The sequence below is a fragment of the Halichoeres trimaculatus genome, unplaced genomic scaffold, assembly GCF_033239565.1.
Source record: "Halichoeres trimaculatus isolate MK-OKI-2021-1 unplaced genomic scaffold, fHalTri1.1 fHalTri1_scaffold_15, whole genome shotgun sequence".
Taxonomy (NCBI): domain Eukaryota; kingdom Metazoa; phylum Chordata; class Actinopteri; order Labriformes; family Labridae; genus Halichoeres; species Halichoeres trimaculatus.
Window position 1 is genome coordinate 561,529 of NW_027437193.1, and position 27,692 is coordinate 589,220.

The window sequence follows — 27,692 nt, forward strand, 5'->3', positions numbered from 1 at the left end:
TACCTGATCCCCTGGTTTTAGAGCTGAGATGATCTCCTCCCAACCCTGAAGTTTAGACTCTGAAAAACACCCAGACTCCTCCAGAGTCAGACGTAGTTTCTCTGATCGCTGCTGTAGCTCCAGACGCCGCTCTGTGGTTAAATAATAAATAAACAAATAAATAAAGTGATGGTTTGATGGTTTCTGCTCTCTCTCTACCCGCTCTGCACCTGGACGTGTGACGGTGAGTCTGTGGATGTTACAGTAGTTTGTGTTTGTTAGAAACCAGAGAGATTTAAAGTTCCCATACTCTGCTCCTTTCCTGCAGTTTAATCTGGATCATTGATGTCTTCATGAAATGGTAGTAACATGTTTTGGTCCAAAAAGCCAATAAATCAAGCACAGCAGCATTGTTTCCAGGCTCTCATAGCCCCTCTGTTCAGAACGCTCTGATTTAGTGGGCGTGGCCTTCATATGTAAATGAGCCACCGCTGATACCGCCCCGCTCTTCCACGTCACTGAGAGCGGCGCCACGAGCTCCGAGTGCACAATGTTTAGAAAACAGAGAAGCTCGTTTACCGTAACATTACAGGCTAAAACAACAGGCTAACTGCAGCTAAAGTTAGCATCCTGAAGCTAACACAGAGACAGGGGGGACACTGAGGAAAAGCTCTTCCATCTGCTCCACAGCACACAGCATTTAAAATACTCACATTTCCAGGGTCCCAGGTTTGTTGGAGGATGGTTGGTAATGCGCCTGGATTCAGGACCAGTCTATTGGCTAACCCTCTGTTGGACTGTCCAAAGTTGGAAAAGCAGTCGGCCGTGAAGTGACTAGCACACACATGCTCAGTTTTACTGAGTGTAGCTGGAACATTTCCTGATAAGGTTTGCTCATTAAATATCACATTTTGTGGGCTGGGAGGAAAAACAAAGACCCACACATTTCACTAAAAGACTTAATAAAGTGATTTTTGCAGAATACAGGACCTGTAAAGATAAATAAACACACATCTCAGCTTCTTTATCTCAGACGAGTTAAACCCAAACTGAAACCTGCTCAGTCACTTCTTCCTTCATCCAGCTCGTGGTGATTCTCACAGCTTCCTGAAACTCTTTAAAGAAAGATTTCACAACTTTGAATAAAGCATTAATGAAAACAGAGCTGACATTTAATGAGGTAAAGGAGGATTTCTTTCTGAACTGCTTTGATGAACACGTCTCGTTCCTCAGCGGCGAGCTGAGGGACGATGGGAGGAACAGTAAAAGTTGCACAAAAGGAAGACGATGAGGATCAAAGTCAGGACAGAATCAAAGACTTTATTCAGCAACCAGAGAAAAGTGTGAATAAACAAGCTGCGTTCAGAAACACTAACCAACAGTCCCTGAGGATCAGGACAAACCAGAGCACAGAGTAAAGTGACCGCTCACACTGACGCTGTTTCTCTGCAGATGAAGACCGTCTGACCAGGAGGAAGAGCTTCGTGGACACCATCTCTCTGCAGGTGGACATCATGTCCAACAGCCTCCCAGACAAGGTCAGTTTGATCTGAGGCCTGAGTCTCTCCTTCATCAGTCTCTGTGCACATGGAAAGTCTCAGTTTCATTGTTAAAAGAAGTTGCACAGAAAAAAACCACAGACTGAGTTTCCTGTTGATCCTCCGTCCTCTGTCTCCGTCCTCTGTCTCCGTCCTCTGTCTCCGTCCTCTGTCTCCGTCCTCTGTCTCCGTCCTCTGTCTCTGTCCTCTGTTTCCTGCAGTCCCAGCTGGCTGAGGAGATCACGTTCGAGACCCTGAAGAAGGCCATCGGTGAGATAAAACTTTTTAAGCTCCTCCACTTTTCCTCTAAGCCTCTCCTCACCTGTCCGTGGCGGTTTCCCCCTGAACACCAATCACAGGCGGCGTTGAGTCAGACAGTCTCCCCCCGGTCAGCTCCTCTCTGCGAGCGCAGATAAAGATGACACTAACGTCCTCTGACTCATGGCCGGGCTGACAGGTGGTATTGTTATTAAAATGGAGGCTGACGCTCTGCTCCGTCTGCGGTCAGATACCACCGGGCTGGAGGAGCAGGAGCGGGAGAAGAGGCGTCAGGTGATGGAGAAGTTCCAGAAAGCTCCGTTTGAGGAGATCGCTGCTCACTGCGAGTCCAAGGTAGGAGGTGAAAGAGTGAGGAAACCAAAGTCTCATCCTGTCAGACTGAGAAACTCACCCAGAGCTGTGTGTGTGTGTGTGTGTGTGTGTGTGTGTGTGTGTGTGTGTGTGTGTGTGTGTGTGTGTGTGTGTGTGTGTGTGTGTGTGTGTGTGTGTGTGTTTCTGTGTGTGTGTGTGTGTGTCTGCAGGCCAACATGCTGCACGACCGGCTGGCTCAGATCTTTGAGCTCACGATCAGGTACGTCACGCCTCACCACCAGCAGGTATCACCATGGAAACAGGTCATAAGTTTACTTTAACTCAGGTCAGTCAGATAAAGCTGGAGAAATAACAGGACAGCATTAAAGGGACAGTCTGGAGTTTTTAAAGTGTGGTTGTATGAGGGACGTAACTTTCATGTGTTTATAAAGCGCCTTTAAAATCAAAGGAAAACAAAACAAAACACAGGAAAACACAAACAATGAAAACATCCAAAAAAAAAGAGAGAAATAACAAGAAAATGCCCTCAGTGACTCGTACCATTGGCTCATGCTGCTGAGCGTTGATGTCATACCACGAGCCAGGGGTGGTCAACCTGTGGCTCAGGGGCCACATGTGTCTCTTTGCCCTTTGGTGTGCAGCGCTTCAATCCACTCATAAACTAATCTATTGATGCCAACGTTAGGATCAGTATTGATTAATACTTAGGCAATGATATTGATACGTAATTGATACTTAAGTTTCAGTTTCTTTTCTCTACATGTGCTCATAGATAGATAGATAGATAGATAGATAGATAGATAGATAGATAGATAGATAGATAGATAGATAGATAGATAGATAGACAGACAGATAGATAGATAGATAGATAGATAGATAGATAGATAGATAGATAGATAGATAGATAGATAGATAGATAGATAGACAGACAGATAGATAGATAGATAGATAGAAAGATAGATAGATAGATAGATAGATAGATAGATAGATAGATAGATAGATAGATAGATAGATAGATAGATAGATAGATAGATAGATAGCAGGGTTCCCGCGGATCCTTGAAAAGTCTTAAAAGGCATTGAATTCATTATTCTAAAAATAAGGCCTGAATTGGCATTAAAAAGTCTTAAATCCAAATTTCAAAAGTCTTAAAAATTTAAACACATTGGTAAGATTTATGTCAGTTTAAAGTAAAGAAATATATCAAGTAACATTTATCTATTTTTCAAAATAATTTCCTGATTTACTTTTGTGGCAACATCGAGTAATCACAATAGCGGAACTAACAAAACGGTGATGTGTTTGCACCAGGAACTTTTAAAGAAGACGCATGTCTTGGTTCTACTCAGGGTGCCTGGAGAGAGAAAAAAAATGAGCAAAAATTGGCAAAAAAATCCAAAAGTGGCTTTGGAAAATTGATTATGGCTGCAAAATTGAGAATAAAATTTGAAATTAAATTTCAAAAACCATGTAGAAATTCTAAAAAAAATGGTTGTGACAGTCGCCAAAAAAAATAATAATAGGGCCAAAATAGGCAAAAAAAAAAGGGGGGGTTAAAAAAAGGTAAAAGGTGATTTTTTTAATGTAAAATAACCATTGGGTAAAAATTGCCTCCAACCCAGGTAATTCATGTGGTGTTTTTGTTTGTTAGTTTTGTTTGTTTCAATTGAGGTTCATTGTCGACTTGTTTTTAAATTTGATTCCCAACGTCATTAAAAAATCTTAGATCTTAAAAGGTCTTAAATTTAACTTTCCTTGAGCTGCAGGAACCCTGAGATAGATAGATAGATAGATAGATAGATAGATAGATGGATAGATGGATAGATAGATAGATAGATAGATAGATAGATAGATGGATAGATGGATAGATAGATAGATAGATAGATAGATAGATAGATAGATAGATAGATAGATAGATAGATAGATAGATAGATAGATGGATAGATGGATAGATAGATAGATAGATAGATAGATAGATGGATAGATGGATAGATAGATAGATAGATAGATAGATAGATAGATAGATAGATAGATAGATAGACGGACGGACGGACGGACGGACGGACGGACGGACGGACGGATGGACGGACGGACGGACGGACGGACTGACGGACAGAGAGAGAGAGAGAGAGAGAGATAGATAGATAGATAGATAGATAGATAGATAGATAGATAGATAGATAGATAGATAGATAGATAGATAGATAGATGGGCTGTATTGTGGCAGAGTTGACTTGTTTACCTTTGTACAGGGTCACACACCTGACCCTGACAGGTGCCTCATACAACCCCTGGCTTAGACCCAACTGTCCCTTTAAGGAAGTTTCCAGTCGTTCACTAAAGACGTGTTTTTCCTCCATCAGGCCTCCACCCAGCCCGTCCGGAGTGGTTTCCATCTCAGCGGGACACACCCAGCACCAGTCGGTCCCCGTCTACGAGATGAAGTTCCCTGATCTGTGTGTCTACTGACCACGGCGTGGACACAGACACCACGCACTCGATACAAATAGCTCAACGTAACTTAACGTAAAGCGTAGAAAGAACAACACAATCACGTCTGTACTCCTTTCACTTGATCTGGATTAGCACAAAGGTGACAGGGACGCTGAGCGGAGAAACAAATGCAGCAAATCATCTTCAGATCAAACTGAATGTGACTTTATCTCCAGATCCAGACTCCTGGAGAACCAGCATTTCCCCTGAAAACCTCCGATCTGCTTCGATTAGCTCCTCCTCTGCAGCAGCAGCTCTGATTGGCTGCCGTTTGTTTGCTCCTCTCACATCCCTGAAACCAGAACAACACGAGTCACCGTGAACAAACGCACACACACACACACACACTCACACACACACACACACACAGCTTTCAGTTTGAGGTCTCATAGATGCTGAATGTGACGTTGCTTCTCAGCATGACTCCAGTCTGTCCTCGAAGCTTCACTTCTTTAGATCGTTTGAAAACTCTCGTAGAAAAACGCTCGTTTCAGCCGCGCTGCTCCAGCTTCTGCCTTTAAACAAGTATCTGTTTCCTCGTCGACCACTAGGGGTCAGTGCAATCACACATAGGTAGAGATGTACACAGTGTTAGCCGCCGGCTGGGTGCCTGAGACATCCGCGGTGTTAAAGCAGAATAACGTTAGGCTCCGTGCAGCATGCCTCTTTCTGCCTGTCCTCTCTGCTCAGTCTGTGCTGTTTTTGGTAGAGAAGCTTCGTGACGTCAACAACAGGCTCAGTTTCATGTCTGCGAGAGAAAAGAGCGAAACTTTGGTCAGAGGGAGTTTATTTCACGCCGTTCAGAGGAAAGACTCGCTCAGTGTCTGTGTTCGCTTCAGTTGATCAAACCTGTCTGGACCTGAGTCTGCTCAAAGCTGCTTCCTGACCCAGTGGAAACTTCTGGTGTTTACACCAGTGAAGAAGTGCAGAGGCTGCAGTTCCTCTAGTGGCCACTTGGGGCTAGCTGTAGAAGCCAAGGAAGCTCCATTCCCAGCCATGCTTTCATTTATTTGCTGGGTTGAGGGCACGTCTGAGTCGACTGACAGCGGGTAGTGGTGTTTCAGCTGTTAGCAAGTAAGCTAGGAGCTAATTTTGGATCCTTTGTAGCGGAGCTGAGTCAGTTTTTCCAGCATGGCGCCCCCTTTGTTCAGCTTAGAAACTTCTGTCATAAATAATGGACATAGAAAAAAAAAACTTACTTGCCATTTACAGTGAAACTGAGACTCGCTGAATACAGATTTTGGTGTTCAAGCCAGGTCACACCTCTGTCTAAAGTATTATTAACAATCAAACTGAGACTGAACAAAAATCCATTCTTAAAAACATTGTAAAAGCTGAAGGGAAGCATCTGTTTTACTTCCTGTTTACAGTGAAACTGAGAATGACAAGAAACAGATTTTTAGAGCTTCATAAAGCTGAAACAAGTTAGGTATAACTTCTTTGTATCGTTTTATTTACAATCAAACTGAGACTAGCCAGACAGTTTTTCATGTTATGTATAAAAAACCATAAGAGAAGCATCTGTGCTGCTTAATATTTACAGTAAAACTAAGACTAGCCAAGAACATAAAATGCAGAAGTAACCCAGGTCAAACCTCTGTCACTTTCCAATTACAGAGAAACTGAGACTCACCAGAAGCTATCATTATTAGTTACCAAGAGCAAAGACTTTGACCTATCGCTTACAGTGAAACTCAGACTCACCTGAAAAAGAGTTACATGTTAAGTAATTCAGAGTGAAGCTGTTATCATTAACAACTAACCAAAGGTGTTAAACTCAGTAATAACAGCGAAACTAAGACTAGCCAGAAACAGATATGTGTGAGAGAAGCTTCTGTGTTACTTATTATTTACAGTGAACCTGAGACTCGCTGAATACAGATTTTGGTGTTCAAGCCAGGTCACACCTCTGTCTAAAGTATTATTAACAATCAAACTGAGACTGAACAAAAATCCATTCTTAAAAACATTGTAAAAGCTGAAGGGAAGCATCTGTTTTACTTCCTGTTTACAGTGAAACTGAGAATGACAAGAAACAGATTTTTAGAGATTCATAAAGCTGAAGCAAGTTAGGTTTAACTTCTTTGTATCTTTTATTTACAATCAAACTGAGACTAGCCAGACAGTTTTTCATGGGTCAACTATGTATAAAAAACCATAAGAGAAGCACCTGTGCTTCTTTATATTTACAGTAAAACTGAGACCAGCCAAGAACATAGTCATGGGGATAAAAGTGCAGAAGTAACCCAGTTCAAAACTATGTTACTTTCCATTTACAGAGAAACTGAGACTCACCAGGAAACAGTTTTTAGGTTTATTATTAGTTAGCTAGCAAGAGAAAAGACTTTGACCTTTACTTACAGTGAAACCCAGACTCACCTGAAATAGATTCACATGTTAAGCAATCCAGAGTGAAGCTTCTGTGTTTATTTACAACTAAACAAAGGTGTTAAACTCAGTATTAACAGTGAAACTAAGACTAGCCAGAAACAGATTTGTGTGGGAGAAGCCTCTGTGGTACTTATCATTTACAGTGAATCTGAGACTCACCAGGAGCAGATGAAACGGTGCTCCATCTGGGATTTATCGATGAGCATTTTTTAATGCTGAACAGGAAACAGAAGCTTCGTCCATGCTAACCACTAGCTATGCTGGAATTACTGAAAAGTTAGCCTTTTAGCCCGTTAGCATCAGACGATGACTGCTGCTGGGTTTGCTAACAGCTAACCAAAGCTAGCATGTTGATGTTGACAGGAAACTGCCCTTGCAGTGAGCACGTGACCTGTCCGTCTGTCTCCTGGTGTCCTCCTGAGCCCGTCCTCGGAGCGGAGTCGCTCGCGTAGACTTGAAAGGTTTGACGATGCGTTTGTGTTTTTTCGGTGATCTTTAAGCGCTCTTACTTTGTGATCCTGAATGTACGTCTGCAGCTGATCAGCTCAGATTTCCACCAGCGCTATCGACTGTAAAACATTTCTGATGTGCCGCACATAATCGCTAAAGTGTCACATCTCAACCAGCAGCTTTTACTCCTCGTAGCTTTGACGGCAGCTTCCTCACGAGAGACCAGGCGTGTTTTATTGCCAAAGAAACGAGCCCTTCCCTCCCTGCTCCCTGAGGAGCTCTCGCAGCGTGATGTCGTGGCGTTCATGTGGGGAGGGATCCTCCTCTGTGAGACGGACTGATCCCCTCCTCCTGATACAAAGCGGTGGCGCTCTGCAGGGTTTAATCATCCACGCTCCTGCTGCAGGCACCGCGAGGCCACGTTTTGTTTCCGGGAGAGGTGCAGGAGGCGTTTTTGGAATGAGATCCTTCGTATCTGATGGAGCTGCAGCTGTGATGTGTAATAACAGATGGTTATCAGCGTTTCCTCTGATCTGAGCTCAGAGCAGGAAGCAAAGACTCAGCCTGAGCAGCTGTGAGGAGAACATCGTTAACTCGGCTGCAGGGTTATCTTTGAAGGTCTGGACTTGGAGTTTATCCTCCACAGATTGGACTCATCCAGCGGTTCGTTAGCGGAGAGAGATGAAGTCTTTCTCCCAGCGTGTTTTGAAGTTAAACGGTCGATGATTGGATGAGAGAAAGTCAAGGAGAACGGTAGATTTTTGATGTTGTTTCTGTGGGATGCTTTGAATGTTGATATGAAAGTTTCGGGTGTGTTTGTACCTTTAAGTTGTCCTGCGCTAAAGGAAATCACTAACATGAGACAGATTCATTTTAACGACTTTTAAAACTCAGATTTAATTCCTGGTTGAGCAGCTTCTGGCCTCATTTCCACCGTGTTTTGATTTAACAGTTTATTTATCACATGATTCTCCTGCTTAGTGTCAGCAACTGGTTTCTGTTATGCTAAGAAACTGACGAGGGTGGAGCCAAGATGAGCTGTGAGGCCTCCTGCAAACAGCCACACAACCAGGTCTGACGCCTCTCTGTTATTCACAATTTACAGTGAAACTGAGACTCACTAGATACAGTTTTTTGGGGGATTCATAACGTTAAAGTTATTCAGGTCAACCCTACATGTCAGTTACTATTCACTGCAAAACTCAGAGTTATTGGTCCACTATCAATGATACTATCAACAGAGAAACTGAGACTCCTCAGACACAGATGTATTGGGTTCATACTGCTGGAGCACACAGGGTCAAACCTCTGTGTAACTCACTGTTCACAATCAAACTGAGACTAGCCACAGACAGATTTTCCCACCCATTAATGAAACACTGGACAGTAGCTTCTGTTTTATTTACAATTAACAGTGAAACTGAGACTCATGTAAAACAGACTTGTTGGGTTTATACCACGGCCCTCTGTGTAACTTAGTGTTTACAGGCAAAGTGAGACCTACCATAAACAGGTTTTTAACCCTGTTATAAGCCAGCAGAAGGTTTTCCTGTTATCATTTACAGAGAAACTCAGACTAGCCAGAGACAAACTTATACTTAAGTGAGTCAATTTGAACCTCTGGGAAGCCTGATATTAACAATCAAACTAAGACTAGCCAGAATCAGATTCATGGGAAACCTGAAAAGAAGCATCTGTGATGCTTACTATTAACAGTGAAACTGAGACTCCCCAGGACCATCTGTTTGGGTCCATAATGCAGAGGTAAGCCAAATTGAAACTCCTCTGTAATGTGCTATTTTTAGTGAAACTGAGACTTTTGAGAAACAGATGATTGGTGCTGGTTCAGGGAGTGTTTTGAACCAGGAAGTGACATCATTTTTGTAAACTTTGTAAACAACCACGACCACAATTATGTAAATATGCACACAGCTCTCTGAGCAATTCAGCCAAAAACGTTTCTGTACCAGTGTTCTTATATTTCAACATGGCTGTCAATGGGAGTCCCTTTGCTTCTGCTGCCAGCCTCTGGTGGACAGTCGAAGAACTGCAGTCAACAACTCAGACGTCACTTTTTGGCTTCTAAAATCTTATAAATTAGTCGTGTTTTCTGGATTTGTCAGATGAATGTAGCACAAACGAAGTCTGAGATACGTTTTTCTGATTTGTGTGTTTTTGGCAGTAAGTGCAGAAGCTGCAATTCCTCAAACGTCCACTAGAGGCTGGCTTCAAAAGTAAAGAAAACCCCATTAACACCTGTGGTGAATTAAAAGTTTGCAGCAGAAATAAATGTGTTAAAGCCTGGAATAGAAAAGAGTTTTTAATGGCTGGATATTCAAAAGACAGAGTCGTACGTTGTGGCTCATCTTAGCTCCGCCCTCTCGCCTGTTTCTGGGCATTGACATTATGGCGACCACCATCTTTGGACGTCAGAGCGGCTCTGGAGAAACCAGTGACCAGCTGGAGGAGAAACGAAAAGCACTTTGGATCAGATCAGTCTCCACAGCTGCTGTGACTGAAGTCTGTGTCGTCGTCTTCTGCTCTCGTCGTGTCGCGTTGCTCGTTTCACGCTGCAAACGGCCGTCAGAGAGGACGAAGCGTCAGTTTTTATTCAGTGTTTAAGAGTTTAAAGTCCAAACTTGCGATCGGAGAAGCTTCAGAGGAAACTCTGAGAGAAGATCTGCTCCGATGGCTCATGAAACTGATGCAATCTGTTAATTTACCGCGTAAAGTCTTAGCTTTAGCGTCTTAGCTTTAGCGCCTTAGCTTTAGCGTCTTAGCTCGACGTGCATTACAAGAACTAACTGCATGATATCTTAATATCGCATCTTCAACCTTTAAGGGGACTCTGGGGGAAATATGCTGAAACATAATCTGCACCAACACGAGTCGTTCACCCTGAAACTTTCCTCCTGACGCGTCTCAGACGAGCCGGCGGCGCCCGGAGACGCCACGGATGGAGGGAGGTCTGAGGGCGAGCGGCTGGTCTGGATGTTTCTGGAAGGCCTGATCACTTCCTTTAAATGAATGTGTCATTACAGCAGTATATCATATATTTTTGTACATTTTATGCATCATGCATCGTTGAATCGTTGCCTGGTAGAGATTTAGAGATTTATGGTCATGAAAAACAAACTGTGCTGGATTCTTTCTCCAGTTTCGTCGTTTACTCTGACGGTTCAGGGTTTCAATGGGATTGTGCAGTTCTTATCTGAGTCATGATGTTTGTTATTGAACAATCTGCTCTGTCATTTCAAATATGCTGAGGATGAATGGTATCAGAATGTTGAAAAGTTAAAGCAATGCAACTTCCTGTTTGCACTTTGGTCTCTGTGGACCCGGTTTTAGAGCCTGCAGAGCCTCGTTTGGTACGAGCTCGTCAGACGCTCAGGTTTGGTACGAGCTGATCGTCAGACGCTCAGGTTTGGTACGAGCTGATCGTCAGACGCTCAGGTTTGGTACGAGCCGATCGTCAGACGCTCAGGTTTGGTACGAGCTGATCGTCAGACGCTCAGGTTTGGTACGAGCTGATCGTCAGACGCTCAGGTTTGGTACGAGCTGATCGTCAGACGCTCAGGTTTGGTACGAGCTGATCGTCAGACGCTCAGGTTTGGTACGAACCGACCGTCAGACGCTCAGGTTTGGAGGCTGTGGAACTGGTCCCTGTCAAACAGTGACTGCAGCTCGTTCCGAAACCGTGGACGTGGATCAGAAAGTGAACTCCTCACTGTTTGAGAGGGATTATTTCCACTGGTAATCCCTCAGATGAAGGAACAAACGGAGTGGCGAGCGTCTGATGACAGCGTCTAATGACGGCGTCTGATGACGGCGTCTGCAGCGGTTTGTTTCTGTGCCGGTTTCAGGGACAGAAGTCGTCACGTCTGTGTTCAGCCTTCAGAGGGACGGACGCTACGCTGTCCAAACCGCTAAAGCTCGGCTTTGTTTTGATCACAGTGATGATTTTAACCACTAGGGGGCGCTGAGGTTCTGCTGTTGATGTGGTCCAGAGAAAAAACTGTTTCCTGTTTTGTCTGATGGTTGGTTGAAGGTTTGATGGATCAGTTATCAGCGATTTATTTACCATAATGATCCAACTTCAAACTTTTTAACCCTGAAAAGAAGCTCAGTGTTTGTCGACTTCACTTCATGGAAATACTTCCTTTACTTCCTTTTTCAACTTCTGGCTCTGTAATGTGAAAAGTTGGAACTTGGACGTCAAGTTTTTCCTCAGAAGTTGACAAATGTTAAAAAGATAAAAAACTTCAAGGAGAAGAAATAATTTCATTGTCACAAAAATGTCATGATTTTCTTTTTTTTTTCTTCCATCAGTTTTTTTCCCAGAATTATTTATTTTTTGTTGGCGAAAAGTTTGACCGACCATCAGAGCTGAGCTTTTCAGAAACAGGTTTTCACATTTCGCTCTCAGATTCACCAAACCTCATCAGACTGGGTCAGAAATCTGACACAAAACAGCTCAAACCTTTAACTCCTCTGGTCCAGTCTGAGCAGCTCCTCAGCAGCTCCTCAGGACCTCCTCAGGACCTCCTCAGGACCTCCTCAGGACCTCCTCAGGACCTCCTCAGGACCTCCTCAGGAGCTCTGTTTCAGTCTGTGTTTCAGTAAAGTGTTTGTTCAGATTAATGTTGGAGAATTAAATAAAGTGTTTCTATGGAGAGATGACGGCGTCTGAGTTTCTCTGAGTTTCTCTGAGTTTTTCTTCTGTTGAAGAACGACAGACGAACACTTCCTGTTTCCTTCGTTCTCCATCTCCTCTCAGAGCGCTCTGAGATCATCAACCTGAGATCATCAACCTGAGGTCATCACTGAGGAAACAAAGTAAGTGAAAATAATGGAAAAGAAATGTGAGAGAAAGGGAAAGAGAATGAAAAGAGAGACAAAAAGAAGGAAATAAAGATGTTTTAAGAAGAAAAAAGAAAGAAAGAAAAATAAAAGGAAAAGGTAAAAAAGAAGAAAGGGTGAAAACACGAAAAAAGAATATCAAGGAAGAGAGACATAAAGAGGAGCCACAAATACAGAAGGAGAAAGGAAGAGATGAGTGAGGAGTAAGATTAGAAATGAAAAAAGAAAAAGAAAGAAACAAAGGAAAGAGAAAGAGAGAGAAAAAGGAAAAGAGAAAAAGGATGAAAGACAAAAGATTGCTACAAGACAGAAAAGAGAGATAAATGGAAAAAAAGAGAAATAAATAAAGAGAAATGATCTGAGAAATAGGAAAGAAAATGAGTGGTTCTTGGAGACAGGAGGATGAAGGTGGAGGATGAGGATCAGGCTGAACTTTGATCCTGTGATGGTGAAAAAAGACAAAGCCTCTTTTAGAAAGGGAAAAAACTTTATTGTAACAGATTAAATTAATCTGGATTAAATTATCACATCCTGAGGAAACAAATCATTTCAAGTGTAAATGAAAATGGATCAAGATCGGCAGCTTTAATCTGAGGGTCAACAGCTTTAATCTGAGGATCAACAGCTTTAATCTGAGGATCTGCAGCTTTAATCTGAGGATCAACAGCTTTAATCTGAGGATCTGCAGCTTTAATCTGAGGATCAACAGCTTTAATCTGAGGATCAGCTTTAATCTGAGAATCTGCAGCTTTAATCTGAGGATCAACAGCTTAAATCTGAGGATCAGCTTTAATCTGAGGGTCAGCAGCTTTAATCTGAGGATCTGTAGCTTTAATCTGAGGATCTGTAGCTTTAATCTGAGGATCTGTAGCTTTAATCTGAGGATCTGTAGCTTTAATCTGAGGGTCAGCAGCTTTAATCTGAGGATCTGTAGCTTTAATCCGAGGAATCGTTCAGCTTTAATCTGAGGATCAGCAGCTTTAATCTGAGGAGTGGTTCAGGTCCACAGCTCTGTGAGGAACACTGAGCCTGAAGTTAAAGTCATGACCTTAATTTGAGGAGGAGAAGAAACATCCAAACTAGTTCCCCTCCTCCTCTGCTCCTTCCTCCTCCTCTTCCTCTTCCTCTGCTCCCTCCTCTTCCTCTCCTTCCTTCCCTTCACCTTCTTCTTCCTCCTCCTCCTTCTTTTCACCTTTCACCCCCCCTGATCCTCCTGGTCTCCCTGGTCCTCCTGGTCTTCCTCCTGGTCTCAGTGCTGGTTCAGGTTTTTGGTTTTGCCCGGTGCTTGGCCTCAGGTTGTGAGTTTGAATCCCTCTTGGAGTCTCACTGCTCTCCTCACTGGAAAGAGGAGGAGGAGGAGGAGGAGGAGGAGACGGTGTAGACTTCTCTTCATCCTTCAGGTCCAGGCTCTGCTCCCCACTGCAGACAGACAGAGAACGTTAAGGTCCCACAGATCCAGCTTTAAGGGTCTGGACTGAACACGAGTCTGGGTCCAGAACTAAAGAACATCCTCAGGTCAGCTCCACAAAACCTGTCAGCTGATCCCTCACCTGTGGACTGATCCCTCACCTGTGGACTGACGTCTCACCTGTGGACTGATCTCTCACCTGTGGACTGATGTCTCACCTGTGGACTGATCCCTCACCTGTGGACTGATCCCTCACCTGTGGACTGATGTCTCACCTGTGGACTGATGTCTCACCTGTGGACTGATCTCTCACCTGTGGACTGATCTCTCACCTGTGGACTGATCCCTCACCTGTGGACTGATCCCTCACCTGTGGACTGATCCCTCACCTGTGGACTGATCCCTCACCTGTCAGCTGATCTCTCACCTGTGGACTGATCTCTCACCTGTGGACTGATGTCTCACCTGTGGACTGACCTCTCACCTGTGGACTGATGTCTCACCTGTGGACTGATGTCTCACCTGTGGACTGATCTCTCACCTGTGGACTGATCTCTCACCTGTGGACTGATCTCTCACCTGTGGACTGATGTCTCACCTGTGGACTGATGTCTCACCTGTGGACTGACCTCTCACCTGTGGACTGATGTCTCACCTGTGGACTGATGACTCACCTGTGGGCTGTCTGTGGGGGGGTCTGTGTGTTGGCGTGTGTCTCCTGCTCCTCATGTGGACTCTCTGTCCTCTGCGCCTCCTGGCTCTCCTCACTGGACTGGGAGGAGACCCGTGGTTTGGGGGGCCTGCTGGCTCGCCGACACGCAGGCTGGGGCCCGTGGCACTGCGGCGGCGGCAGCGTGTGGTTAAAGCGAGCGGCTGACATACACTCGGCGGTGGCTTTGTCACACACACACTGCAGCTTGTCGCACACAGACACGCCCTGACCTGAGGAGGAGACGGGAGGGGTCAGAGGAGGTCAGAGGAGGTCAGAGGAGGTCAGAGGAGGTCAGAGGAGGTCAGAGGAGGTCAGAGGAGGGTCCTGGGATCCTGAACCTGGTCTTCAGAAACCCTCAGAGCTAGAAGGTGCGTGGCGTGTACTTACATCGAGGTTTCCCGCCCTCGCAGGTCACCTGGGCGTTGAGCTTCCTGTCTGACCTGCAGCCCATGGCGCCGATCTGCTTCAGGCAGCAGTGATGGAAGAAACAACACCTGAGGAGGAGGAGACGGGGGAGGAGTCAGAGGATCAGCTGATGGACTAACCCCTCCCCTCCTGGTCACTCCCGTGGCGGCTCACCTGTCCAGCTGGTCCTGGGGGCGCCCCCCGCCCTCCTGCCCGCAGTAGCAGCCGTACATCTCGTACTCGTGGGGGCAGCGTCCCGTCAGGCAGTGCAGCATCTCCCCCAGAGCCGGCAGCTCCCACCGCGCCCGCCCATCACCGCCGTACACGGTGAAGGAGCGGCTGCACTCTGAGCGATGGAGGAAACAGGAAGTGATGGCGTGCTCTGAAAACGGCGCCTCTCTCTAACGGAGAGCGCTCTGCTCACCTGTGCTGTCCATCTGCACCTGGACGTCCGTCAGCCCCACGGACTCCAGCAGGGACCAGGCGAAGAACGGCACCGCCCTCTTCTGAGCCAGTCCTGGGTCTGCAGACACACACACACACACACACACACACACACACACACACACACACACACACACACACACACACACACACACACACACACACACACACACTCTGTCAGGGCGCTCTCAGCTTCTGTTGTTTCTGAGGCGTTGGAATCAAACTCTACCGTCAGCGTCTCCTTCCTGCGAGCTGTCTCCTGGCCGTCCCTCCTCACACGGAGGTTTTCCTGGATCCGGCTCCTCCTGACCCCCCTCCTCAGACTCTGGCTCTGGGGTGGTGAGGTCTGGTTCTGACGTGGTTCTCTTCGGCGTTTCGAGCTCTGATCTGGGTTTTAAGACTGTGACTGGTCTGGCTGGTGTTGGAGAGGTTGTAGATCGTCCTGAAGCAATTAAAGCTGGTTATAAAACCTTAAAGAGGGGGTCTCTGGTAACATTAAAGAGGGGGTCTCTGGTAACATTAAAGAGGGGGTATTGTGCTTTTCTTCTCCTGCAGTATTTCTACATGATTTAAAGCTTAAATATATCCCTATTCTTCTCTGGTGTTTTAGAAAACCTTTTTTTAACCCCTGTTTGAAACACTTCCTTTTTTTTTTAAACCATTTATTTACATTGTCATTATAATTTACAAAAAGAGATAATAATAATAATAATAATAATAATAATAATAATAATAATAATAATAATAATAATAAACAATAAATAAATGAGTAAATAAATAAAAAATAAAAAATGAAAATAAAATACAATAAAATAAAAACACTTCCTTTTAGCTGCTGTCTCTTTAAGGCTTCCTGTTCCAGAAACCCCCTTCACTCTGATTGGCCAGCCCTCTGGAGGCCTGTCAGGGGGTAGAGCTGGCAGACTTCAGTTTACAGGCCAACCCCTCCTATTTGTCATTAATTAGTTGGAAAATCCTCATGTGATGACCTCATCGTGACCTCATCATGACCTCATCAAGACCTCATCATGACCTCATCAAGTCTCCTGGATCTTGGACTAATCTCTCAGTCTATTTATGGGATGGAGCGTTTTGAGAGTATGAGACATATGTGAGCACAGAGTACCCTCTCTTTAAAGTCACTTCCCTGAAGGTGAGTTCCTTTAATTTAATCAGTAACAGCCATGAAATCAGAGTCCTCTGCAGCTCTGCAGCTCTGCAGAGCTGCAGAGCTGCAGAGCTGCCTCACCTGTGTTCAGGAGGCTGGGAGGAGGAGCAGCAGGAGTCTGTGCTCTCAGCTGCTCCTCCTGTGACGTGTCGGGGTCTGTGGTGGAGGAGGAGGTGGTGGTCTCTGTTGATGATGATCTCTTCGTAGCTTCAGGAGCTGCAGGAGAAAAACCTGAAACTTCATATTTTTAAAAAGAAAGTTTTAACTTTGCCGTTAGTTTGAACTACTCCATCCACTCCACCCACTCCAACTGCTTCACCTGACCTACCTGATCTACCTGATCCATCCGCTTCACCCTCTCCACCTGCTCCACCCATTCTACCTACACCATCCACTTCACCTGCTCCATCCACTCAAGACACTCCACCTGATCTGCCTGCTCATCCTGCTCCACTGGCTCCACCCACTCCCTCTGCTCCACCACCTCCACCTGTGCCACTGGCTCCACCCACTCCTTCTGCTCCACCACCTCCACCTGTGCCATCAAAAGTGCCCACTCCCTCAGCTCCACCTACTCTACCTGCTCCATCAACCCCAACAACTCCTGCTCCGCCTCCTTCACAGGCTCCACAAGCCGTCAACTCCACTAACATCACCCACTCCACCCACTCCACTAACTCCACTTTCCATCGACCCTCCCCACCACATATACCAGACCTACTCCACCCCTACTCCACCTGCAGATCACAGAGCCCCTCAGATGCCCAATACACCCAGCTTTAATGAACCAGCAGGAGGTGTTCTTCTCTCTCCTCCTCCTCCTCCTCCTCCTCCTCCTCCTCCTCCTCCTGGAGCTGAGCTCAGGCTGTGGTTGTTTCTGTTGCAGTAAGCTCCGCCCCCTCAGGTGTCAGACACCTGTCAAAGCCTCAGTGTGTGTCTGCAGACGCCTGAGAGCTGCAGAGGAAAGAGGAACTCTGACACTGACCTGTTTGATTTTCATCTGACATCAGGGACCTGTCAGCCAATCAAAACAGCTCTCTGTGCGTGGGTTTGACCTGGAGAGGTTTTACCTGAGTCACAGGTGATCAGAGCAGGACGCTCTGCGCTCGTTAAGAGCCGTGACGAGAGTTTAGTCTCTGGGTGGATGTGAGGTGGATTCTCTGAATGAGCGCGGTCAGAAGACGCCGTGAAAGGCGCCAACAGACGAGCTGTATGATTGGTCCACACACACCCACTGTCTCTCCTCCTGACACCTGATTGGTCCACACACACCCACTGTCTCTCCTCCTGACACCTGATTGGTCCACACACACACACTGTCTCTCCTCCTGACACCTGATTGGTCGACACCATGCAGCTCACTGACCTGTTGGAGGAGATGATGTCGTCATCTCTGCAGACGGCGTTGAGCCTCCTCTCACCTCCTCTGACTCGTCCCTGGTCTGAGCCGTTGGAGTCTGTGTTGTTGGTGTGGGGCTGGTTGTGGTCGTGAACCGGGTCGGTTCAGGTTCTGAGGACAGAATGAAACAGACGCTGGTTTAAGACCGGGTGGTTTGAGTCCGGCTCCCGCTGAGTCAGGGAGCGCTGGTTTGAGGCTTGATGAGCAGATCGGGAAGTTTGAGTCGGACTTTAAGGAGCTGCTCACCTTCCTCCTCTGATGCTGTCTTCTCCCCTTCATCACCCTCTTCCTCCTCCTCCTCCTCCTCCTCCTCCTCCTCCTCCTCCTCCTCCTCCTCCTCCTCCTCTGCTGTGGACGTGGCTGACTTTCTCTCTGACGAGCTGATGTGGAGCTGTGCTGACGCTGGCGACCACGTCGTGACGGAAACTGAACCTGGAGGAACGTTGAGGAACATCAAGTTACTCTGAGTTTATTAACGCATCATTTTGTAGTTTTTAAACCGTTCTTCTTCTTCGTTGGTGTTTTTTAACGTTCTCACACATCGTGTTTCTCCGTCTCGTCTGAATATCAAAGACACAAAGTGACGATGGAGAAACGCTGCACACAGCGTGTTTCTCTGACCCACCTTCCTCTGATGACTCCGCCCAGCCGGTCGGTGTCAGCTCTGTGGGATTTGTAGTCCCTGGAGAGGTTGTAGTCTGACTGGTTGGTGTGGAGTCAGTGTGTGGAGCTGCTGGTGTGGACGGTGTCTCCTCGCTGGCGTCTCCAGCGCTGGATGCGGCGTGCTTGGTGTGGTCAGATTCTGCGTCCTGAGCGAGCCACAGTGACCCTGAAGAAAAAACAGAAACACGTTTGGTTTCTCCGTGGAGAGGAGTGAAGTTTGGACAGACGTCAGGTGAGTCACAGCTAATCGTCCGTTTATACACATGACAGAAATACAGAGGCCGCTCCGCTCGTCAGCGTGACGGAGGCAGCGTTCTGGGCTCACCGGGCCTGGCTGTGGGCGGAGCGTGGGCCGTCTGGTTCCCGTCTCCCGGTCCTCCTCCTGCTGCGGCCTGGCTCAGATCTGACGCGGGGACAAATAAAAACAGCCTGAGAAACGTCTGAGCCAAGTGAGTCAGGGAGCAGCAGGAGACCGGCTGATTATTCTGGAGCTGCGGACGCCGCCGAGCGGTCGGCCCGAGCCAAACGTGGCGATGAGCAGGTGGAGAAACACGAGTTTGGCAGAGGAGCCCCTCAGCTCATCTCACTGAGCGCGTGCAGACGGAGACCACAGGCTGAGTAATGAAACACTTTTACCTTTGGAGAAGAAACTCCAGTGTGACTCCTCTTCCTCCTCCGCCTCCCCCGCTCCACCTTCACCTCCCTCCACCTCCTCTGAGGAGAAAAACCACAAAGAAGAAGAAGGAGGAGGTTACCCTCAGAGTACCGTTTCTCCAACCTGAGAGTTCATCAGCTCATCACCCTTAGTCCAAATCAAGCCTGTTAGCCTGTTAGCATGTTAGCATGTTAGCGTGGTAGCCTGTTAGCATGTTAGTATGTTAGCCTGTTAGCATTTAGTGTCTTAGCTTGTTGGCGTGTTAGCCTGTTAGTGTGTCAGCTTGTTAGCTTGTTAGCGTTTTAGCCTGGTAGTGTGTTAGCTTGTTAGCCAGTTAGCTTGTTAGCATGTTAGTGTGTAAGCTTGTTAGCATGTTAGCCTGTTAGTGTGTTATCTTGTTAGCATGTTAGTGTGTTAGCTTGTTAGCTTGTTAGTGTGTTAGCTTGTTAGCGTGTTAACCTGTTAGTGTTTAAGCTTGTTACAGGTAAGCCTGTTAGTGTGTTAGGGCGTTAGCATGTTAATGTGTTAGCTTGTTAGCTTGTTAGTGTGTTAACCTGTTAGTTTGTTAACATGTTAGCCTGTTAGTGTGCTAGCATGTTAGTGTGTTAGCATCTTAGCATATTAGTGTTACAGAAGGTTTTGAGAATGAGGTCTTAATGTAAAACAAAGCTGAATTCATTTCTTATTCTACGAATCTCAGACGTTAAGACTTGACTTTGACTTTAACGGCTGAAGTACACCAGGAGGTCCCTGGACCCCCGCCCCAGTGATGATCCTCTCCTGGTCCATCCTGGGCTGTAAAACCTCAGACCTGTTGCCTCCTGGTCTGGCTCTGCTCATTCAGTCCGTTTGTTGTTGTAGATAACAACGATCAGGTCTGGACCAGTGTTTCCTGCTCCTCAATGAGGAAGTTGCTACCAGCCGCCCCAGGAGTCGCTAGAAGTTGCTAAATGATGTCATAGTTGCTTTTTGAAGAGGGGTCTGAAAAGTTGGCAACAGGTTTTGACATGTTTTGTTTTAATTTGAAAGTCCCTGAGTGTTTGTAGGAAGTTCCCGTGTTCTGCTTCCTGTCCCGCTCCATCCTCTCTACGCTAAGTGGATGTGTCACAGGATGCTGGGGGGTCACCGAGACCTGGTCCAGACTCACAGTCAGACCACAGCAGAGCGGGGTGAGCTGACAGCTCCACTTGAAGGTAAACTACCTGATCCAGAGCAGAGACGGACAGGAGACGGACCTGGTGTATTTCAGCCGTAATCCCCAACATAAAAAACCTAGACTTTAATCCACCTCATTTTCAACTTTAACATCGAAAAATTAAAAAAAATAAAACAACTCAACTTTAATAATCAAAGATTTATCCCTCACTATAGTCTTATACTTCAAAACTTAAATTAGACTCTAACTGTCGCTAAGACTCTAATAAAGCTGATTTTACAAATTAAAACTGGAGTTCAACTTTAACGTTGAACATAAAAGTTTTCTCTTCAGTCGACTGCTTAAATAATCAACTTTAACTTTTGTTTCCTACAGAACCAAACTTTACTTCTTTACTTTGATTTTACTTTCAAATACAAAACCAAAGATAAGTTAAAATCAAACTAAACAGTTTTTACTTTAATTTTAGTCTCATAAAGACTTTGCTCTCACTTTAATGTCATATATTAAAGCTTCACTCCAACTGTAATCTCATAAATAAAAACTTTACTTAAACTCTGAACTCCAACGTTGAAATTTGACGCTGACTTTGATCTCAAACCTGAATTTTTTTCCTTTAAACTTTACTGTGGCTTTCTTAAACAAACAGCTGGAACTGGGAAGCTCTACTCTATTGCATTTTCAAAATATATTTAAATTTTTTCAACCTCGTTTATAAAAACTTTGTCTTTGATTTTGCAGATAAAAACTGAACTTTGACTTAATTCTTCTACATGAAAACTTTACTTTAACTTTAATCTGATAATGAATCAAGCTCCACTAACGACTTCTTTGTCAGACTCTAAAAGTTTTTGGTGGTAGAGGTTGACCATGAAACCTTTAGAAAGTCAAGAACAACAGGAACAACAGGAAGAGCAGCATCAGAACTCATTTCAGGAAGTTGTGAAGACGGCGCCACACAGAGGACGAGACTGAGGAACAGACGGTTTACAACCCTCTGTGTGTGTGTGTGTGTGTGTGTGTATGTGTGTGTGTGTGTGTGTGTGTGTGTGTGTGTGTGTGTGTGTGTGTGTGTGTGTGTGTGTGTGTGAAGGAGACCCATCTGTCTGTGAAGCAGCGAGCTTCGCCCTCTGCTCGTCCCCGTGTCAAACCTGTGACCTCCCGTCCAATTAGAGAGCGTACCATCAGGCGTCAGCAGGGGGCGCGTTCCTGGCGGTGGGGGGCTGAGGTCAGCGTCCATCCACGCTGTGTCACTCTGGTTATCCGCCCTGCTGGTCATTAACAGGTCCGTGGCTGCTGGACAGACACAACGACAGCTCTCAGGACGTCATCGGTGAACTGAGTGAGTCACCGACAGAGAGGAAGTCAGGTCCTCGCCCTCACGGCGTGGAGTCAGAGTTTGTTTAAAGCGGATATTTAATGTTTGTCTCTGATGTAAAGATGGAGTCAGGGTTTGTTTATGTTTCACTGATGTAAAGATGGAGTCAGAGTTTGTTTAAAGCGGATATTTAATGTTTGTCTCTGACGTAAAGATGGAGTCAGAGTTTGTTTAAAGCAGATATTTAATGTTTGTCTCTGATGTACAGATGGAGTCAGGAATGAGCCTAATGTCTGTGTTTCTGCTCCTCCACCATCAGCTCTGCGCCTCCTCTGACTCCTCCTGTGCAGTGAGACTCTGCAGGAGCCTGGTGGAGCTCACAGCTCACAGATCACAGAGTGACTGTCAGAGGAGCGTCAGCTTATATAACCATCTTCAGTCTCTGCTGCTGTGTTCACACCACAGATCTGCAGATTTCTCCTGACTCCTCTAACTCCACTGTCAACGACTCTTACATCATAACGCTCTGAGTGTGGGACTCAAATTCACCTCTCCATAACTCCTGAGACACAGCAGGGACCTGAGTGTGAGCTGAGTGTGTGTGTGAGGCTTTTACCTGCAGACTGGAGGGTTGGGCTGAAGAGCTGCTGGCCGGTCGAGCTGTTTCCTGCTGAGGGAACATCTGCAGAGAAGAGGACGAGGATTAGACCCACTGACACTGTGCAGGATGAGCGCTGTCTGTAAATATGCTCCAGAAGAAGACGGTGGAGCTCAGAGCCTGTGTGGACTTCATGAACACTGGAGGAATTATCACACATTCACAGATTAAACAAGTTAACAGGTTGAAGTTATCTTCATTTAGAGGAAAACACGTTTGTAGCTCTCAGTCGACCTGGCTGTGACTGCAGAGAGGTGTGGTTTGTTAAAGCGATGTTGCTCTGAAGAGTTACTGATCAGGGATCATCTCTGTATTTGTAGTGGATCATTACTTTGTTTGGCTCATTTGTTGGTCATGGACACCAAACTTTTTGTGTCTTCAGTGATATTTTTACTACTTTTCTCCTGTGTTTGTCTGGAGATCCTACATGTAACCATGGCTGCATTGTTTACATGTGAAATCAGCTGTTAGCAGCCTGTAGCATGGCAATGCTAACTGGTGCTAGGCCAGATGTTTCCCACAAGTTGAGGAGAAGGAGGTGAGGACGACGTGCTGGTTCTTAGGTGTGAGCTAAGAAGTGACGACATGGACCTGTCCTTCCATCCATCGTTATTGGGAACGTAAGATCTATCTCCAATAAGATGGACGAGCTAGCTGTGCTAACCCAGCAACAGAGGGAATACCAGAGGGCAGAGTAGCATCATGCTGTTCACAGACATGGCTAACAGAGCTAACACTGGGCATGGACCCTGTGGAGGTGGAGGCTGGCTGAGTGGACAATGATGGACAAGCTGTCAGCATCTATTTTCTTATGGAGCTTTTTGCACTTTCTATACACTTTCTTACTTTGTTTTCTAGATTGCTGCTGTGACTACTGCTGAATTTACCCTCAGGGATGAATAAAGTGTTTTCTACTCTATTCTATTCTATTCTATTCTATTCTATTCTATTCTGTTCTATAATTTAAAGGGATGTTTTCCCAGTTATAACGATCTTAGTAACCAGGGAGTGGACTAATATTGGCAAAAACATGCTAATTCAAGCTAATATTCACACGTATTCATGTGAATCACGATAAAGAGAATAAACGTCATTAGTTGGCGATTATTGACAGATTTAAATATCTTTATCTGTTGTAGATGTCACTTCAGTCTTGACCAGCTTCCTGTTTATTATCACATTTTAAAGGACATATACAACATTTTCTGACGTTTTCTGTGAATTTACAGGATGGTTGAAGAAGCCTTGGATAAAAAGAGGGAAACTGCTCAGGCTGTCGTAGTTTTTTTGTTTCAGATGAATTCATGTGACGCTGTGGTGAGGAGCTTCTGCTCTCTTGGTCACAGGTCAGCTGATCTAAAGCTCAAACAGGAGAGGCTACAGGACGCCGCTGAAACCTTCACCCAGCTCCACACACTCGCCCTCTGAGGCGACGCTTCAGCTCCGACACGTCAGACTTCTTCTTCTTTCTGAGAACGGGAGCAGCTCAGCTGGGACAGAGCGTCTATATTTGGACCTGACGGATCAAAGGTGCTCTCTGCACTCCGCTATTTCTTCATCCTGGCTGTGTGTGGGCAGAGAGCTGCAGGATTAACCGCCAGGAGGTCAGTGTTTTAATTGGCTGAGAGCCGTCCAGGTGTGACTCAGCCTTTCCAGCCCATCGATCGGCGGCTTGGATACGGCGTCACTGTAACAGCCAGCTCTCAGCCTCTGACACGCTCTCTGCAGAAAGCTGAGGTGGACATTTGCTCCCTGACTCTGCAGGAGTCGACGGGCGATGGCGTCGCTCGGACTCACCTAAGGCTGTGAGGTTCTCTGTGGGGTCGACGAGGCTGCTGAGCAGATCTGAAACAGACAGAGCGGTGAGATCCAGATCTGGGTCTGAGCCTGTGTGCAGGCGACGGGGAGAGGAGCTGGTTTCAGTTTGTTACCTGTTCGATTTGGAGCCGAGCAGCTCGACTCTGTGAGGCCTCTGAGAGCCGAGCTGTACGAGCTCTGGGTCATGCAGTCGATAGCAGCCGCGTCACACTCACAAAACCTCTGCTGACACCAATCAGCTGCATCTGTGACACACAGGAGGAGCCGTGGTTAACACCTGCCGCCACATTACAGCGGTTAGACAGAAAACAGGAAACTGCTTCGTCTGGATTCGTCCTTTTGTTCGTCAGACTCATCACATCAAAACAGGTTTCCACAGAGAAGACGAGAGAAATGAAGAGAAACTTCACTGATGCACCAGAGAAACGTAGAGGAAACAACGGCTACAGACTGAGTTTGAATAAAAACACTGAGGTTTGTCCCAAAAACATGCTACAGCTAGCAGACAATAGCTTAGCATGGGTTAGCTTTAGGGATGATAATTTACAATAATTCCTGTACTTGATCACTCAAAATATCTAATGGACGAGTATCAAAAAGTCTGGCGTTAGCTAAACACAACAACCCCTGGATTACACAGAGCAGTTAGCATAGGAGCTAGCATACTGAAAATACACTGATGCTAGTTCTTTAGCTTGAACAGGACGGTGTTTATGTGTGTGTAAATCTTACCACAGCTGCTGTTTGCTGCCGAGCAGGTGAAGTTGTTTGGAAGCAGAGGCAGATCCTGCCTGCAGGGGGCAGCACTCTGGTAACACAGTCTGTGAGTCTCACAGCAGCTGCAGAAAATAAAGAAGACGGATAACGAGAGACACTTTAGCATAAAGAGGAGATAAAAGTGCCAATGTTGTAAAAAAAATGGAGCTAATGCAGAGGTGGAAAAAAAAAGTGCAGTTCTCTAAACGTCCACTTGAGGCTGTGCGAAAAAGTAAAGGAATCTCCATTGGGCTACATGAGAAATACTCTTTTTTTTTCCTTTTACCAATGTTTACCCAAAGGAGGAGGCCTCTGGTTTGCAGCTTACCTTTTTCAGGTAAAGATTTAGTTTTCACCTTTTTTCTATGATCAGACGAGTGACGCAGCAGGGGCAGAAGGGGTCGGACGTTACCTTTAGCTATCAGCTAATGCTAATTCTACACCGGTCAAACAAAAACTTGTTGTGGTTGGAAACAAAAGGCTTAGTGGAAATAGATGCTCTGCTAAGCTCTACAGCCTGTTCTGGACCAGACTGTCAACATGTTTATCTCTGCTGCAAACATCGGCTTTATGAATGAGTGTGTGTGGTTTCTGGTGCTTCTTCAGCCAGCCTCTAGTGGCCATTTGAGGAACTGCAGTTTTTTTAGAACTTCCATATGAGCTTCATATTTTAAGACTGGAAGTCACTCAGTGTTGAAGCTTTTTTTCCTCAGAATCCTGATTTTATCTCAGAATGTAAAAAGGTCAGGATTCAGAAAAAGAAGAAAACCAAACACGGTTTCTCTAATCCTCTCCTGTCCTGGTTTGATTCAGCCCTCGCGCTGATGATGAGACTCCACTCACACATCCAGAGGATCCACAGGGTTTCCAGCAGCCACGTATCTGCAGGAGCAGCCGTAATCTTCCAGATCACGAGGACAGAGCCCTGTGGCACAGCGCAGCTTCAGAGCGAAGTTCAGCAGCGAGGGGAAATTATCGAAGACGGAGTGGAGCCAGGTGAAGCGCGGGCCCAGGCAATCTGAAAGGAGACAAACACAGTGAGAACCAACCCTAAAAGCTCCTCGTCCAACTCGATTTCCCCTGGCCCCGCAGGTAGACGGCAGAGGGATTTAATCATAGATAATCCTGTTGGCGCGCTCCGCGGACACGAGTCCAGAGGAGCACGCGGGGCAGAAAATGATTTAGGCCACTGCTCTCCACACGGCAGATGTACCCACAGATCTGATTAGGACTCTGGGTGTCCCAGAACATCACAGCGTGTGGACCAGTCCACCTCCATGTCAACAGCTTCAGGAAGAGGCAGCCTGCTCTAAGACAGCTATCGCCCCCTGCTGTTTCTGTGTGACGCCTCATTTCTGCACAAACTGGTCCAGAGGAAGTGGAGCTGAAAGCTGTGAGTTCATCCTCAGGTTTTTAAAGAGAGGTTTCACTGTTTGTGGAGCTGGGTCAATGAGCCACAGTCACTTTGACTGGTACTGGAAACAGACTGTGAGTCAGTCAGCTCAGCACTGATTCAAAAGGTGATCCTAACAGCTGCCACGACATGCTGCTACAAGAGGACACCATCATAAGACAACTCAGGACAGGACGTAACTCAGCACAGGAAGTAAGTCAGAGGGCCTGTTAGTCAGAAAACTAGAAAGTCCTTTGGTCAAGAAATCAGAAAGCTCTTTGGACAGAAATAAGACGGCTAGTTGGTCAGAGAATCAGAGGGCCCATTACACAGGAAATCAGAAAGCCTTTCAGTCAAGAAAGCAGAAGGCCTGTTACTCAGAAAATCAGAGGGCCTGTTAGTTGGAAAATCAGAAAGCCCTTTTGTCAGGAAATCAGAATGACTTTAGTAACCCCACTTCCAAAATGTGAAATATCCCTTTAACAATGTTTCTGAGGAGCAGCCGGGACCATGAAACAGGTCTTTATGGTGGTGCTTTGTCAAAACTACACAGAACTTACACAAAACTACAAAAATCAGCACCATCATTTGAAACAGTCTTTGAACCTCAGTCCTGGCTTTAAGCTTTGATTTACTCGTTAATTTATTGTCGGCTCTATCACTGAGGTTTCTAGTTTTTCTATTTTTTATTTGTCAGCTTCACGCCTGCAGAAAACTGTCCGAACAGAGCTGAGTGACTCATTATTCCTGGCAAGCTGCACAACAAAATGTCAGATTAGCATATGGCTAAGCTAATACTTGTTAATTAATCCAAAGTGAAAACGGACCCAGAGATTAATCTGTTAATGAACCCCCTCAGCACTTTGACCTTTGTGAGCACACACACCACGTCACACACCACGACATCATCACATGACACACGGCGTCCCTGATCCTCAGACTCAGACCAGTGACCCGCTTTAATCAGCTCATTTCACCACCCTGTGTGTCATGTGACGTTATCCCTTAGCAGAGGATGATTGGTCCTCACCGATCATGTGATCCCTGCTCGGGTCGCCGGCCTCGGGGTTGGGGCAGAGGATGGGGCTGGAGAGGAGCGCTGAGGACGGAGACAGAGGAGAGATTATCCTGACGTAGCTCATGAACAAACCGTCACAACCACATGAAACATCAATGCTAATGCTGTTAGCATCTGAAGCTACTGTTAGCTCACCATGTGGGGCAGCAGAGAGCATCAAAACCCAGATCAGGAACATGACTTCTTCCTGGGGAGGGGCAGAGATTAGACCACACAAGCAGCGTTAGCATCCAAGCAGAGACAATCTAACAGAACTGTTAGCTTAGCATCCAACCTTTTTTATTGTTAAATACTTGACTCTGATTGGTCTAAACCCAATAACAGAAATCTGCTTCTAGTGTTGAAAAGTAGCTGTGATG

General features: G+C 46.0%; 2 protein-coding genes and 1 long non-coding RNA gene across 6 annotated transcripts in view; 1 reads left to right on the forward strand and 2 right to left on the reverse strand.

The window, feature by feature from the left end:
• efr3a (EFR3 homolog A (S. cerevisiae)) overlaps nt 1-12,117 on the forward strand; it is an 82,951-nt gene extending 70,834 nt beyond the window's left edge. For 2 of the 4 annotated variants that reach the window (XM_074687955.1, XM_074687956.1), the window contains exons 20-24: nt 1,432-1,517; nt 1,739-1,787; nt 2,026-2,129; nt 2,318-2,367; nt 4,472-12,117. In XM_074687955.1, the coding sequence (XP_074544056.1) occupies nt 1,432-1,517; nt 1,739-1,787; nt 2,026-2,129; nt 2,318-2,367; nt 4,472-4,577 (395 nt within the window). In that variant the 3' untranslated portion in view covers nt 4,578-12,117. The remainder of the gene's footprint in view (nt 1-1,431; nt 1,518-1,738; nt 1,788-2,025; nt 2,130-2,317; nt 2,368-4,471) is intronic. The other 2 variants (XR_012599617.1, XR_012599618.1) reach the window with 2 other exon arrangements.
• oc90 (otoconin 90) lies at nt 9,810-27,516 on the reverse strand. The gene is made up of 18 exons (XM_074688515.1): nt 27,469-27,516; nt 27,286-27,354; nt 25,706-25,880; nt 24,839-24,945; nt 24,220-24,351; nt 21,495-21,608; nt 21,137-21,189; nt 18,085-18,163; nt 17,806-17,949; nt 16,521-16,655; nt 15,501-15,713; nt 15,252-15,350; nt 15,002-15,173; nt 14,810-14,916; nt 14,385-14,652; nt 13,502-13,721; nt 10,340-10,459; nt 9,810-9,902 (listed from the first exon to the last, which is right to left on the reverse strand). The coding sequence occupies exons 1-18, from the start codon at nt 27,509-27,511 to the stop codon at nt 9,810-9,812; spliced, it is 2,343 nt and encodes a 780-aa protein (XP_074544616.1). The 5' UTR covers nt 27,512-27,516.
• LOC141804668 (uncharacterized) lies at nt 18,172-19,146 on the reverse strand. The gene is made up of 3 exons (XR_012599648.1): nt 18,827-19,146; nt 18,464-18,667; nt 18,172-18,270 (listed from the first exon to the last, which is right to left on the reverse strand). It is a non-coding gene; the product is annotated as an uncharacterized LOC141804668 (long non-coding RNA).
• Nucleotides 27,517-27,692: the final 176 nt, after the last annotated feature.